The sequence below is a fragment of the Oncorhynchus gorbuscha genome, linkage group LG20 (genome assembly GCF_021184085.1).
Source record: "Oncorhynchus gorbuscha isolate QuinsamMale2020 ecotype Even-year linkage group LG20, OgorEven_v1.0, whole genome shotgun sequence".
Taxonomy (NCBI): domain Eukaryota; kingdom Metazoa; phylum Chordata; class Actinopteri; order Salmoniformes; family Salmonidae; genus Oncorhynchus; species Oncorhynchus gorbuscha.
The window spans coordinates 17,297,670-17,310,662 of record NC_060192.1 but is presented as its reverse complement, the minus strand read 5'-3'; the positions used below and the strand labels follow the sequence as shown (position 1 = coordinate 17,310,662).

The 12,993-nt window shown below is 46.2% G+C and overlaps 1 protein-coding gene across 1 annotated transcript in view; it reads right to left on the bottom strand.

The window, feature by feature from the left end:
• Positions 1 to 12,993, bottom strand: part of LOC124006638 (pappalysin-1-like) — a 136,539-nt gene that overhangs the window by 19,018 nt on the left and 104,528 nt on the right. Inside the window, 6 exon segments of the mRNA XM_046316684.1 lie at positions 1,222 to 1,293; positions 6,270 to 6,385; positions 9,498 to 9,648; positions 10,964 to 11,132; positions 11,357 to 11,558; positions 11,963 to 12,146. Coding sequence (XP_046172640.1) covers positions 1,222 to 1,293; positions 6,270 to 6,385; positions 9,498 to 9,648; positions 10,964 to 11,132; positions 11,357 to 11,558; positions 11,963 to 12,146 — 894 coding nt within the window.

Here is a 12,993-nt window from a genome sequence, read left to right as displayed (position 1 = left end):
AATAGACACCTGGCTCAAATAGAAGCATGTCTCTAATAAGTGCTGGTTGTGTTCAGTGATTGATGCAAATAAACGCCTGGGATATTAATTGAAGTTTTGCGATAAATATATATTTTGGAAAAGAGGAAAGAACAAGTTTTGTTAAACATACTCGGAAAATATTGGCATACTACAATATCAGCTACATAGGGTGTGTAGACAAAGTGTTAGGCTACTATAACCCAGTATCAGTTATTTCCTGCTTCACTTCTCTAGTGATGGGATACTCTGAAACAGAGCCAGGTCCCCATGTGGGTAAAGTGTTTCATTTTGGAGACAACATGAATCAAACCTGACTAATTGGCTTCTACGCTTGTGCCGGTATCCACGGTAACTGACGTCACTGGAGCAGAGCATCTCCCCAGAGAGAACAATTAGCTACCCATGCTCTGAAACAATGTTATATTTCAACCTTCTCCCGAATGAGCTCACCTGCTGCTAAAAGGCTTGTCTCTCTGATAGGTAGCTTGCTACTTCACTAGGCTGGCTGGCAGTGTATTCAGGGCAATGTGTTCAGAACTGTGTGTGTGTGTGTGCTTGCGTATATGTGTGTGTATCTTTGTCTGTATTTGTATCTGTGTATCTTTAAATCTTGACGGCTCCCGCCAGGCTAGTGTCTGCACAAACTCCATGGGGAGTAGAACACATTGAAAAAGTTACATATCTGGAAACTTAAGGTGATGCCTGATCTGATAACATTTATAAAATAGCAGGATACATCGCAAAATACATAAAGAGGCACTGGTTATAATCCTATTCCGTGACAGTGTTTATACTCCTCATACACCTCTCATCATCACCACTGGCCTCCATGACGCATGTGGGCACGTCCTCTTACCTCACTTCCTCTCACGCAATTGAATCAGAGATACTGTATTTAATGACAAGATGGTCTCTGCCCTAACAATGGGAGTCGTGAAGGCATATGGTCTGCTTATCGCTGTATTATCACAGATTTGGATGGGAGTGGACCCTCTTGCTTCACCTCGTCCTCTCTGGCTGAAGCCCTTACCTCTCTCCCTTTCATGCAAACCTATGACCCTACTTCCTACAACTCAGGTGAAGTCCTTCCCTCACATCCTCTCACACAGATTAGGACCTTAGCCCATATATTTCATCTCAGGCAAAACCTTTATCTCATAGATAAACTACTATTCTCAGAAAGTTCATAGAAGTTCTTACATCACATCTTTTGATGCAGTGGAGCACCTCTGGGTGTGGATACCACTTCAGTCCCATTGTACACACTATATTCTGTAAGGAGACAAAAGGAAAAAAGTCAGTAGGATTTCAGACACTCAAAATACCTCTACCGTCAATCTGTGAGCTGTGGAATAAAATGTATTGATTAAATCAATGGAAATGATAGGGGAGATGTAGTTGTAAGGATGGATATTATAGACATATTGGTCATTAGAACAAGTAGTAGTAGTAGTACCAGTCATGATTTTGGGGTAAGTATTTTTCCTGCTTTCGATATCAGACTGTGGAGTGAAAGTAGTTCATGTGGAATGGCATGTTGTTGCCACATGCTGTTAATGCATCATTGCGTTGTCCCCAGAACCCACACAAACCTAAACAAGCAGTCATACGGCATACCTACCCACTGGGCACAGACATCTAGTTTTGATTAACAGTTGAGTTGTCAACTACTGTAAATTAAACGTGAAATCCACACGAAATGTCACCATGTCTTTGGATTTGACCAAAACAGAAACCGCCTAACTCTGGAACCGATAGAGTAAATATCTCTTTATACAATATAAGGCAACATTGATATTGTCAATGGCTAACAGGGGTTTAACAAATATAAACTTGTCATGAAGCTAGAGAGGACGATATAGTACACGTCTGATGGTGGTTGGTTGGCTCTTTGAAGTCTGCCACCTCTCGCAGTGACGTCTGATCACAACCATAAGCACATTTCACTCCGAGTCGAGTCACTTGCACAAAGGTAGGTTGCAGCAAGTGCTTCTACAGGTCAAATAACTTGAAATAACTTACAACGGGATGCTTTTACCAAAGCGAATGAAGCCGACTTAGGACCTATCCTGCTCAACCACGTCATGCCTCCACCTCATTCCAACATTACCAGATTACCAAAATCGAACAACTTTTGTCGTAAATCTTTTTTTCCTCTCTCTCGTCTCAATACATGTGCCTATTTGGACAACACATATTGTGACACATCCTGGTCTGTGAGGAGGGCAGGGTGCCAACACTCCAGTGGAACGACTATGTTTCTTGTTATGTTGTTACCTTAACTCACTCCACATTCAGGAAGTGCGAAGTTCATGGTATTTCCCATATGAATAAATGAATGGATGTTTTCAACGGTGGTGAAGCCTGCATTTGATGGATTACCCCTCCACAGATCGCTGAATATATCTACTTGACACGATATAACTTGATCCTTATACTGTATAAAGGTGCTCTTTCATACCAGGGCCCCGGGAGATTGAGTACGAAACGTGTTCTCAAATATCTCCACGGTATGTGTGGAATCTGCTCTCTTGCTTTCATTGTCTGCTCTCACTTGGATACATAAAATACACACATTTGTTCTAGGGGGCTTCTGAGGGGATTTTAATGTAATGTGTGTGTATGTGTGTGTGTGTGCGCACGTGCCTGTGTCTGTGTGTGCGTATCTGTGTGTCTCCGTGTATGTGCGTTTGCCAGCAGCATACCACCCTGCATACCTCTGCTGGCTTGCTTCTGAAGCTAAGCAGGGTTGGTACTGGTCAGTTCCTGGATGGGAGATCAGATGCAGCTGGAAGTGGTGTTGGAGGGCCAGTAGGAGGCACTCTTTCCTCTGGTCTAAACAAATATCCCAATGCCCCAGGGCATTGTGATTGGGGACACTGCCCTGTGTAGGGTGCCGTCTTTCGGATGGTATGTTAAAGAGGTGTGACTCTCTGAGGTCATTAAAGGCCCCATGTCACTTATTGTAAGAGTGGGGGTGTTAACCCCGGTGTCCGGGCTAAATCCCAATCTGGCCCTCAAACCATCATGGTCACCTAATAATCCCCAGTTTACAATTGGCTCATTCATCCCCCTCCTCTCCCCTGTAACTATTCCCCAGGTCGTTGCTGCAAATGAGAACGTGTTCTCAGTCAACTTACCTGGTAAAATAACGGATAAATAAAAATGTAATGCGGGCTGAGAGTGTATAAAAGAATATCTGTCTCCCGCAGGGTCTGTCTGTGTGAAATGAGAGGGTTTTCAGGGTAACGTGGTGTCCCAAGACAGTCCAGTACATGCAGTAAAACCAGTGTGGACCGGGACCAAAAGTGCCATCCACAGCAAAGGACTGGCTGACCTCCGCTGGAGCATTTCTTTCCCAGCCCTGCCATGTCCCAATAACACACGAATTGACACGCTTTTTCACTGCTGCAAACTAAGGTGTTTTTCATTTCAGTGCCGTCAGCAAATCAATGGCAGAGAAAAGAGGAAGGGAGAGAGGGCAGAGAGAGAGAGGGATCGGCGGGCAGAGAGAAAGAACAACAGAGCAATTGAGGACAGTTGGATGCTGGGCAGCACCACATTCCTTTCCCAGCACGCTTCTGTGAAGTGGGTGAGCTCACTTAAGTGGGTGGGGGGGGGGGGGGTGGTCAAATAGACTCCCACCAGGCAGGATGACCATAGTAAGATTGGCTAGACTTTGGTACATGTCCTCTACATATTATCTGCAAAGGGGGTTGCAGCTGGGAGGTGGGGCTAGAGAGATTTAGTTGTAAAACTTTTTGCTGGCCACTTTCGATAAGATGATGTCACCGACCGACCCGCTAGGCATGACCGTAAATCAAAATAATCCACAACCGTGGCCCCCCTCCCCCGTGCACGGGATCCTCGCCCAAGCACCTGCCCCACGTGCAATGATATCACACCAAAATAGATCCCATGGTGAGGTCATGTCTCTGATAGATATTATTCACACAGAAATGACTGATTCTAAATGTAGCAGTGTAATTTCTGCTGATGCAAGAAAAGAGAGCTACAGAAAGTGAGAGAGGAGGAGTATGGTAGCCTAAGTGGGTCAAACCCCCAAACTAATGGGTCGGAAGGGTGATACATCACTATAAGTGATGAAGAGACTAAACCACCTGGCTCAGCACATATGGAAATGCAAAGTGGATTTCAGCCTGTGTTCTAAAGAAAATGTCTGCATTTTTAACAGTGAATCAAGAGTAGCTCCACGATAAAGATTTGAAGGTAAAATGACAAGAGAATAATACCACATAATCTAATCATGGGTTATTAGTGAATCATCAGTCACATTTGATATTTCTCTACTTCTGCAACTCTATTTACCATAATCAGTCTTCTATTGAGTTTTTGTAATATTGTAGGTGGTACGGACCACATGTGATTAGAGATAGGAGGCATTTTAAGCATCACTCATTTGAAAACCCGTATAGGCCAGGATTCAATCAATTGCAGACACCAGGGTGGATTTCCAGATAGGGCTTCCAGAAGTGTGTTCAGGTTGAGTTGACACTTTAATTTACAAGCTGGATGTCCCATGGTGTGAGCCATCAGTTCTGAAGGCCAACCTGACTGAGTAGTCATCCGCTGCACACAACCAGACTGACAAAGTTGAGATATTTTTTATTCTAGAGGGGGGGGGTGGTCCTGTTGTTGTCAGGTAGCCAAAGAGGTGGAACAGGTTGAATTGGAATTCACACGCATTGATTGACATGCATTGATTGCATTGATGTGCCGGCACAGAGGTACAAGCAGTGGCAGTATACACTGCTGAGCACGCTGGCCTATATTGATTTCACCTCATCCAACCCTCATGTAGCCTCTCTATGCTCCATCAATTCTGTTTCCCTTTCCCCCTTTCGCCTCGTCTCCAGACTCACATGACACCAGCGTATAAATCATATCAATTACACAAATCAATTACAAAAATGATCATTTTATTTCCCCCGCACTGCCACAAATGGCTGACTCAGTGCGACTTGTAATGAAAACAAAACACCACTCGAAAAACATAACGCTCTCAATCCCAACTCCCAAGCCCCTCATTGGCTAGCGTAGCCCCTGGCCCTATTTATGGTCCACCTCCATCCAACTGTAGCTAAAAACCTTCAAAATAACTTTGAACTGAAATTGAATAATTAAGTCCCATTGACTTAAATCAAGTACAATGAAGCGAGGAGGTCGGTGGAATTCACCGACAAAATCATTTCGGGACAACAACGTCATTATGGTTCTTATCGTAGTGTATTTCATTACTCTCCATGTGAATTACGTGCACGGGGGGGACAAAGCTTACACAACGTTTACAGTACGCTTCTGTAAACTGACGCCCCCCCCCCCTTTTTTGCAATCGCAGCTGCCAATTTAGGCAATCAGTGCAGACTCAATACAATAGCCCTGTCAGGTATATCTAAATCAAACCAGGCTATTAAGGCTTGTAATGGGGTCGTTTCAAAAATTATAGTGATTACTGACGACACGGCACTTTTGAGCTTTTACAACTTGGCCCCGTCGCTTGCTGTGGGTTCACATGAGTTCAGAGATGACTGGCTGGGTTCTGACTGTGTTGTTCCAAGTCCCATTGGTTAATTGTGTTGGGATATGCCTAGTAGTAGAAGGTTAACTGACTGTAAGTTGGTTGTACTGTTGCGGGTGGTGGTGGTATTGGACTACACCGAGTTTGGCAGTACAACACTTCATGTCCCAGAGTCCACTGCAACTTGTTTTCTTTGATTGAACTCTCGCAGAGGGTTCCTCTTATGTTGTTGTCCCATACTGTCTTTGTCTGTCTGTCTGTCTGTCTGTCTGTCTGTCTGTCTGTCTGTCTGTCTGTCTGTCTGTCTGTCTGTCTGTCTGTCTGTCTGTCTGTCTGTCTGTCTGTCTGTCTGTCTGTCTGTCTGTCTGTCTGTCTGTCTGTCTGTCTGTCTGTCTGTCTGTCTGTCTGTCTGTCTGTCTGTCTGTCTGTCTGTCTGTCTGTCTGTCTGTCTGTCTGTCTGTCTGTCTGTCTGTGTTCCTATCAATATGATGTGTTTTCCGTTGTCGCCACCCAAGATGATTTGGCCACAGAGAGAAAGTAGGTGGGAATGGCTCTGTCTGTAGTTCATAACATTCATAACATTACCAGGATATAGACACGCAGTGTCAAATTCCTAATAGGAAGGATCATGAGCAGCAGTGCTTTGTGAAGTATGTCTGTGATACTTGTAACACACACACACTTGTAACACACACACACACACACTCACCTTGACTTTGGGTGGGTTTCTCCAGTGCTCCTTGCGCATGCTGTCTGCGGTCATGTTGCTAAGCAGGATCACCACGTCGCTGTTATTGTCCCTGCACGTCAGCTCACACTCCTCACCTGTGTGTGTGTTACAAAACAAACCCAATGATATCATCAGTGTCTGCACAAACTGTTCACACATCAAATCAGGTTTTATTCTATTTAGAAAACAACACTTTAATTAATATCCACTGGGTGATCTATTTGATGATGATAATAATAATAATAATAATAATAACTTGGTGGGTGGTTATAAACTCAGCAAAAAAAGAAATGTCCCTTTTTCAGGACCCTGTCTTTCAAAGATAATTCGTAAATATCCAAATAACTTCACAGATCTTCATTATAAAGGGTTTAAACACTGTTTCCCATGCTTGTTCAATGAACAATAAACAATTAATGAACATTCACCTGTGGAACAGTTGTTAAGACACTAACAGCTTAGAGATGGTAGGCAATTAAGGTCACAGTTTATGAAAACTTAGGACACTAAAGAGGCATTTCTACTGACTCTGAAAAACACCAAAAGAAAGATGCCCAGGGTCCCTGCTCAACTGCGTGAATGTGCCTTAGGCATGTTGCAAGGAAGCATGAGGACTGCAGATGTGGCAAGGGCAATAAATTGCAATGTCTGTACTGTGAGACGCCTAAGACAGCGCCACAGGGAGACAGGACGGACAGCTGATCGTCCTCGCAGTGACAGACCACGTGTAACAACACCTGCCCAAGATCAGTACATCCGAATATCACACCTGCAGGACAAGTACAGGATGGCAACAACAACTGGAGAGCACAATCCCTCCATCCATGCTCAGGATGAGAGAGGCTGAACTGAGGGCTTGTTGGCCTATTGTAAGCAGGTCCTCACCAGACATCACCGGCAACAACGTCGCCTATGGGCACAAACCCACTGTCGCTGGACCAGACTGGACTGGCAAAAAGTGCTCTTCACAGACGAGTCGTGGTTTTGTCTCACCAGGGGTGATGGTCGGATTCGCATTTATCGTCGAAGGAATGAGCGTTACACCGAGGCCTGTACTCAGGAGCGGGATCGATTTGGAGGTGGAGGGTCCGTCACGGTCTGGGGTGGTGTGTAACAGCATCATCGGACTGAGCTTGTTGTCAATGCAGGCAATCTCAATTCTGCGCGTTACAGGGAAGACATCCTCCTCCATCATGTGTTACCCTTCCTGCAGGCTCATCCTGACATGACCCTCCAGAATGACAATGCTACCAGCCATACTGCTCATTCTGTGTGTGATTTCCTGCAAGACAGGATTGTCAGTGTTCTGCCATGGCCAGCGCAGAGCCCGAATCTCATTCCCATTGAGCAATTCTGGGACCTGTTGGATCGGAGGGTGAAGGCTAGGGCCATTCCCGCCAGAAATGTCTGGGAACTTGCAGGTACCTTGGTGGAAGAGTGGGGTAACATCTCACAGCAAGAACTGGCAAATCTGGTGCAGTCCATGAGGAGGAGATGCACTGCAGTACTTAATGCAGCTGGTGGCCACACCAGATACTGACTGTTACTTTTGATTTTGACCTCCCCTTTGTGTACATTATTACTTTTCTGTTAGTCCCATGTATGTGGATTCCAAGAACACAGGATGAGATGTTACTATCCTTTGTGCAAGCACTTCCAAGAGTTAATGAACAGTGAGCGTGGTGAAATTTGGGGAGCGCATCGTCATGTAGTGTACCTTTGGTTCCTAGGGTGTTTCGGCCTTTCACACTATACACCCTCCTCAAAGGCGGCCAGCGACAGGGTGATCAATCCTACGCTTGCGTCCCATTCCCAATTAGTCATAGGAGTTGCCTTGTTGTTGATAGCAAACATCCCATGGGACTATGCATGGCAGGGGCGTCCTCCTCCCTGAGTCAATCATTGTTGACCGCATACCTCCTGGCCCTCTCACTTCGGGGCCCAGCTGGGGTCTTTCCTCTTCATCCAGAGCCACTGACTGCTGCCTTCTGCCGCCTCTGATACAGCTTTGATTGCCGAACGCTGGCTCTGGCCCTTAATTCCCAGGTCTCTAAGCAGTCTGGTTGTAGATGTTGCCACAAAACCTCTGCAGCCCACCTCCACTGGTCGGACTTCTGTGTTCCAGCCATGATGCCGTGCTTCGGCAGCTAGATCAGCATAGCGCAGATGTTTTCGCTCATAAGCCTTATCTACTGAGTTTTCCCAGGGTACTGTGAGCTCAATGATGAAGACCTTATTGAGTGAACGGGACCAGAGCACCATGTCAGGTCTTAGGGTGGTGGTTGCGATCTCCGGAGGAAACACAAGTTGCCGGCCAATGTCAGCTAGCATTTTCCAGTCGCGGGCCAAGCGCAGCTGGTCTCGCTCTAATGGTGTAGAGCCGCTCTTCGGTGGTTTAGCCCCTTCACGGACAAAGTTTGTCCGTAAGGAGTGTGATGCTGCTGTGGGTGGTAGGGAGTTGGTGGCAGCTCGCTTGTCCTCCAGGGCGGACGCAAGGTTTTTAAGGACTTGGTTGTGACGCCAAGTGTAGCGTCCTTGGGCGAGGCTTGTTTTACAGCCTGTGAGAATGTGCCTGAGGTTGGCTGGCATGGAACAGAGGGCACAGTCCGGATCTTCACCATACCATTGGTGAAGATTAACTGGTGTTGGAAGGACGTCATATGTTGCTCTGATGGAAAAGCTCAACCGCCTCGCTTGGAACTTGTTCAGTTTATGTCTCAGTTGTTGAATATTGTTATGTTCATACAAATATTTACACATGTTAGGTTTGCTGAAAATAAACACAGTTGACAGTGATAGGATGTTTTTTTTTTGCTGAGTTTATTTGTCCTGTTTGTACAAGTGTGTATTATACGCATGTATGAAATGGAAATGTGTTTTTTGCATTTCCCTACTCCACCAGAGACACCCTTGAAAAGTGGGGTCATGGCTAGGGTCAGCCATTATCAAAGGTGACCCGGGAGCAATTAGGATTAAGTGCCTTGCTCAAGGGCACATTGACAGTTTTTTCATCTGCTCAGGCTACTGGCCCAACGCTCTAACCGCTATGCTAACTGTCGTCCCATATTTTCTATGTCAAGGTCCCGGAATGTAAGTTAACCTTAGGACCAGGAATTACTCTGGTCCCTAGTGATGCTCTATATTCTAACAAACATAGTGTATAATATATGGTTTTTACTATGTCACACACATAGTGCATATACAGACCTATTCCATGTCCCTTCTTGCAGCTGACTCGTATGCTAGGGTTAAGGTTTTGAGGTAGAGAGCACTGTCCCTTGCTCTGAGGACAAAGCTTGAAGGAACCCGTCCAGTTGCCGTCCTTCCTACAACGGATCACATTGGTGCTGGGCCCCTGCTTCGCACACACGCACGCACACGCGGGCACAGACATGCACGCACACGCACACACACACACACCGAGGACATTGAGAACCACCTTCAATACTACCATGAAACATGATAATAATTGGAGCCTGTAGTGAAGGAGGATTAGAGAGGTTATAACATTGTCCTGTCTGTGGCACAACTATTTTGAAAATCAATGTCATTCTAATAACTGGCTATGCTACTTCAGTGGGACTGATGGAGGGTAAGAGAGAGAGAGAGAGAGAGAGAGAGAGAGAGAGAGAGAGAGAGAGAGAGAGAGAGAGAGAGAGAGAGAGAGAGAGAGAGGAGGGAGCGCGCGAGAGAGAGTGAAGAGGGGAGACAGTAGGCGAGAGAGGAAAGGGGGCGGAGAGAAAGAGAATGTGAGAGAGGGGTAATCTCCTCTGTCTACGAATCATACTGTACATGCTAACACTGGAGATCCTAACACCCTCTGATCCACTCATTATAATACAGCCACACACACCGAGACATGCTAATCTACACACCACTGCATCAAAGGCTATCGCACAGAGAGATCCTCGGGTCAAGGGCAATACATTTTGTGTGAGTGTCATGTACACTGTGAATATGTGAGAAAGTGCATGTGTAAAAATAGTGCATATTTACTGTACCTTCTTCCACATTTGTGCATTATATCTCCCCATGCCTAACACATTATTATCTCACACTTCACAAAGACAACAGATACAGGCGAACAGCTGACAGACAGACAGACAGACAGACAGACAGACAGACAGACAGACAGACAGACAGACAGACAGACAGACAGACAGACAGACAGACAGACAGACAGACAGACAGACAGACAGACAGACAGACAGACAGACAGACAGACAGACAGACAGACAGACAGACAGACAGACAGACAGACAGACAGACAGACAGACAGACAGACAGACAGACAGACAGACAGACAGACAGACAGACAGACAGACAGACAGACAGACAGACAACCAACTAGAGACACACGTAAACATAAACACACACAGATAGACAGTTCCGCAGACAGACATACAGATGGACAGTTCCGCGGACGTACAAAGCACACGGCCCCACAGACAGATAGACAGCCTCACAGACAGACAGACAGACAGATAGACAGACAGACACATAGCCAGACAGTGAGCCCAAAAGACAGAAAGTCAAACAGACCCAAAGACAGACAGATAGACGGACAGACAAAAGCCCATTGACCGAAAGCCCAACGAACACAGACAGACAGTTGAGCGGCGGAGTAGAGAGAGACAGACCTGCTTGCATGGAGCGGCGTGCAGCGGTCTCACCGTGTGGTTGGCTCTGGGGCAGTTGATCCAGCAGGTGCTGTCGAAGCGAAAGCCGTCGGTGCACTGGTACATGCCGTGGAAGATGGCGGGCGGAGGGTCACAGGTCACCGGTTCGCACGCCCCCTCCAGCCAGCTGCCGTCCTCCGTGCACTGACGCTTAAATGCTCGCCTGACAACCACAGATGAAGACCAAGACAGAACATGTTGGGTTGAGTTGAGTGGAACTGAATTGAGAGGACAAAGACTAAAGACAGGCTCCATGTCGATATGGTGGGAAAGGTGAAGATCAAGAGTTGGACAGGATCATTTGGATCAATTCCATTTCAAACCCAGTCATTTGTACTGAACTTAAATGGAATTGACCCCAAATGGAAAACATGGGTGGTCGGATACCTTTTGGGCTTGTTGGTGACGTGGTAGCCCGGCTTGCACTTGTACTTGCAGAGGGAGCCCACTTTGAGGCCTGTGTCATTGCAGCGCTTGGTCTGCAGCATGGCGTTGGGCACATGGGGCGATGCCGGACAGCGCAGCTCACACAGCGCCTCGGGGAACGACCACAGACCATCCTCCAGACACGTCAGGGTGTTGTTAGAACCTGGGGGGGGGACGGGGGGGACGGGACAAATAGTTGAACACAGAGAACAATATACAGTATACGAGATGTAAAAAAAGATCTGGTTAGCCATGAGACAGTGTGTGTGTTGAGACAGTGTGTGTGTTGAGACAGTGTGTGTGTGTTGAGACAGTGTGTGTGTGTTGAGACAGTGTGTGTGTTGAGACAGTGTGTGTGTGTTGAGACAGTGTGTGTGTGTTGAGACAGTGTGTGTGTTGAGACTGTGTGTGTGTTGAGACTGTGTGTGTGTGTTGAGACAGTGTGTGTGTGTTGAGACAGTGTGTGTGTGTTGAGACAGTGTGTGTGTGTTGAGACAGTGTGTGTGTGTGTTGAGACAGTGTGTGTGTGTTGAGACAGTGTGTGTGTGTTGAGACAGTGTATCTCACCTACAAGCTGGGCAGGCTCCCTGCACTGGAAGGTACTCCTCTTGCCATAAGTAGTTCCCTCAGGGAAGTTAAAGTGGGCTGGGTGGACGTGGTACTTGTCTGGTAGGCCACAGTCTACTGGCTCACACGACACCTGCTTATTCCACTTTCCATCTGCACAGGTGATGGTCACTGTTGAGTCCGACTGGAGTGAGGGGAGACAATTTAAAATTGTGACAACACACATGGATGCAAGGAGCACACACACGCACAAACACATGCAAACACAGACAGACACATACACACCCCCACCCAATATGGTACATACCGCACACTCACACAGAGAGAGCATTGACACACAAATATGTCCGTCAATTTAGAGCTTGCTCAACAAGCCGTTGTAACAGGACAGAGCCAAGCAGTTCTTAAATGTCACGCACTTAACTGACTGGGCTTTGTTAGCGGCTCAGGTAACTGCTGATGAAAAACCATTTCAGGTCATGATATCCATCAACGTTCATATCATCCTAATGCAAAACACATTTAGAATGAGGGGAGGGTGATACTTCGTTTCGGAACTAGTACACTGGGGATTATCCCGAACACATTTTCTTCCAACTCCACATAGGGAGGATGTATTCACGGTTTGTTTTGATCCCATCACAGCATGGTGTGGTCAGAACACAAACTAGGAGGAATGTTGGCACCTTTCGCTTCAGCGAACGGTGATATTCAAAAGAGACGCTGGACAGACTGCGTCTGGACATACAGTGGGGCAAAAAAGTATTTAGTCAGCCACCAATTGTGCAAGTTCTCCAACTTAAAAAGATGAGAGAGGCCTGTAATTTTCATCATTGGTACACTTCAACTAATGACGGATAAAATGAGGGGGAAAAATCCAGAAAATCACATTGTAGGATTTTTTATGATTTTATTTGCAAATTATGGTGGAAAATAAGTATTTGGTCACCTACAAACAAGCAAGATTTCTGGCTCTCATAGACCTGTAACTTCTAATATAACTTTTTGGTAAAAACTCAACTCGTCGTGTT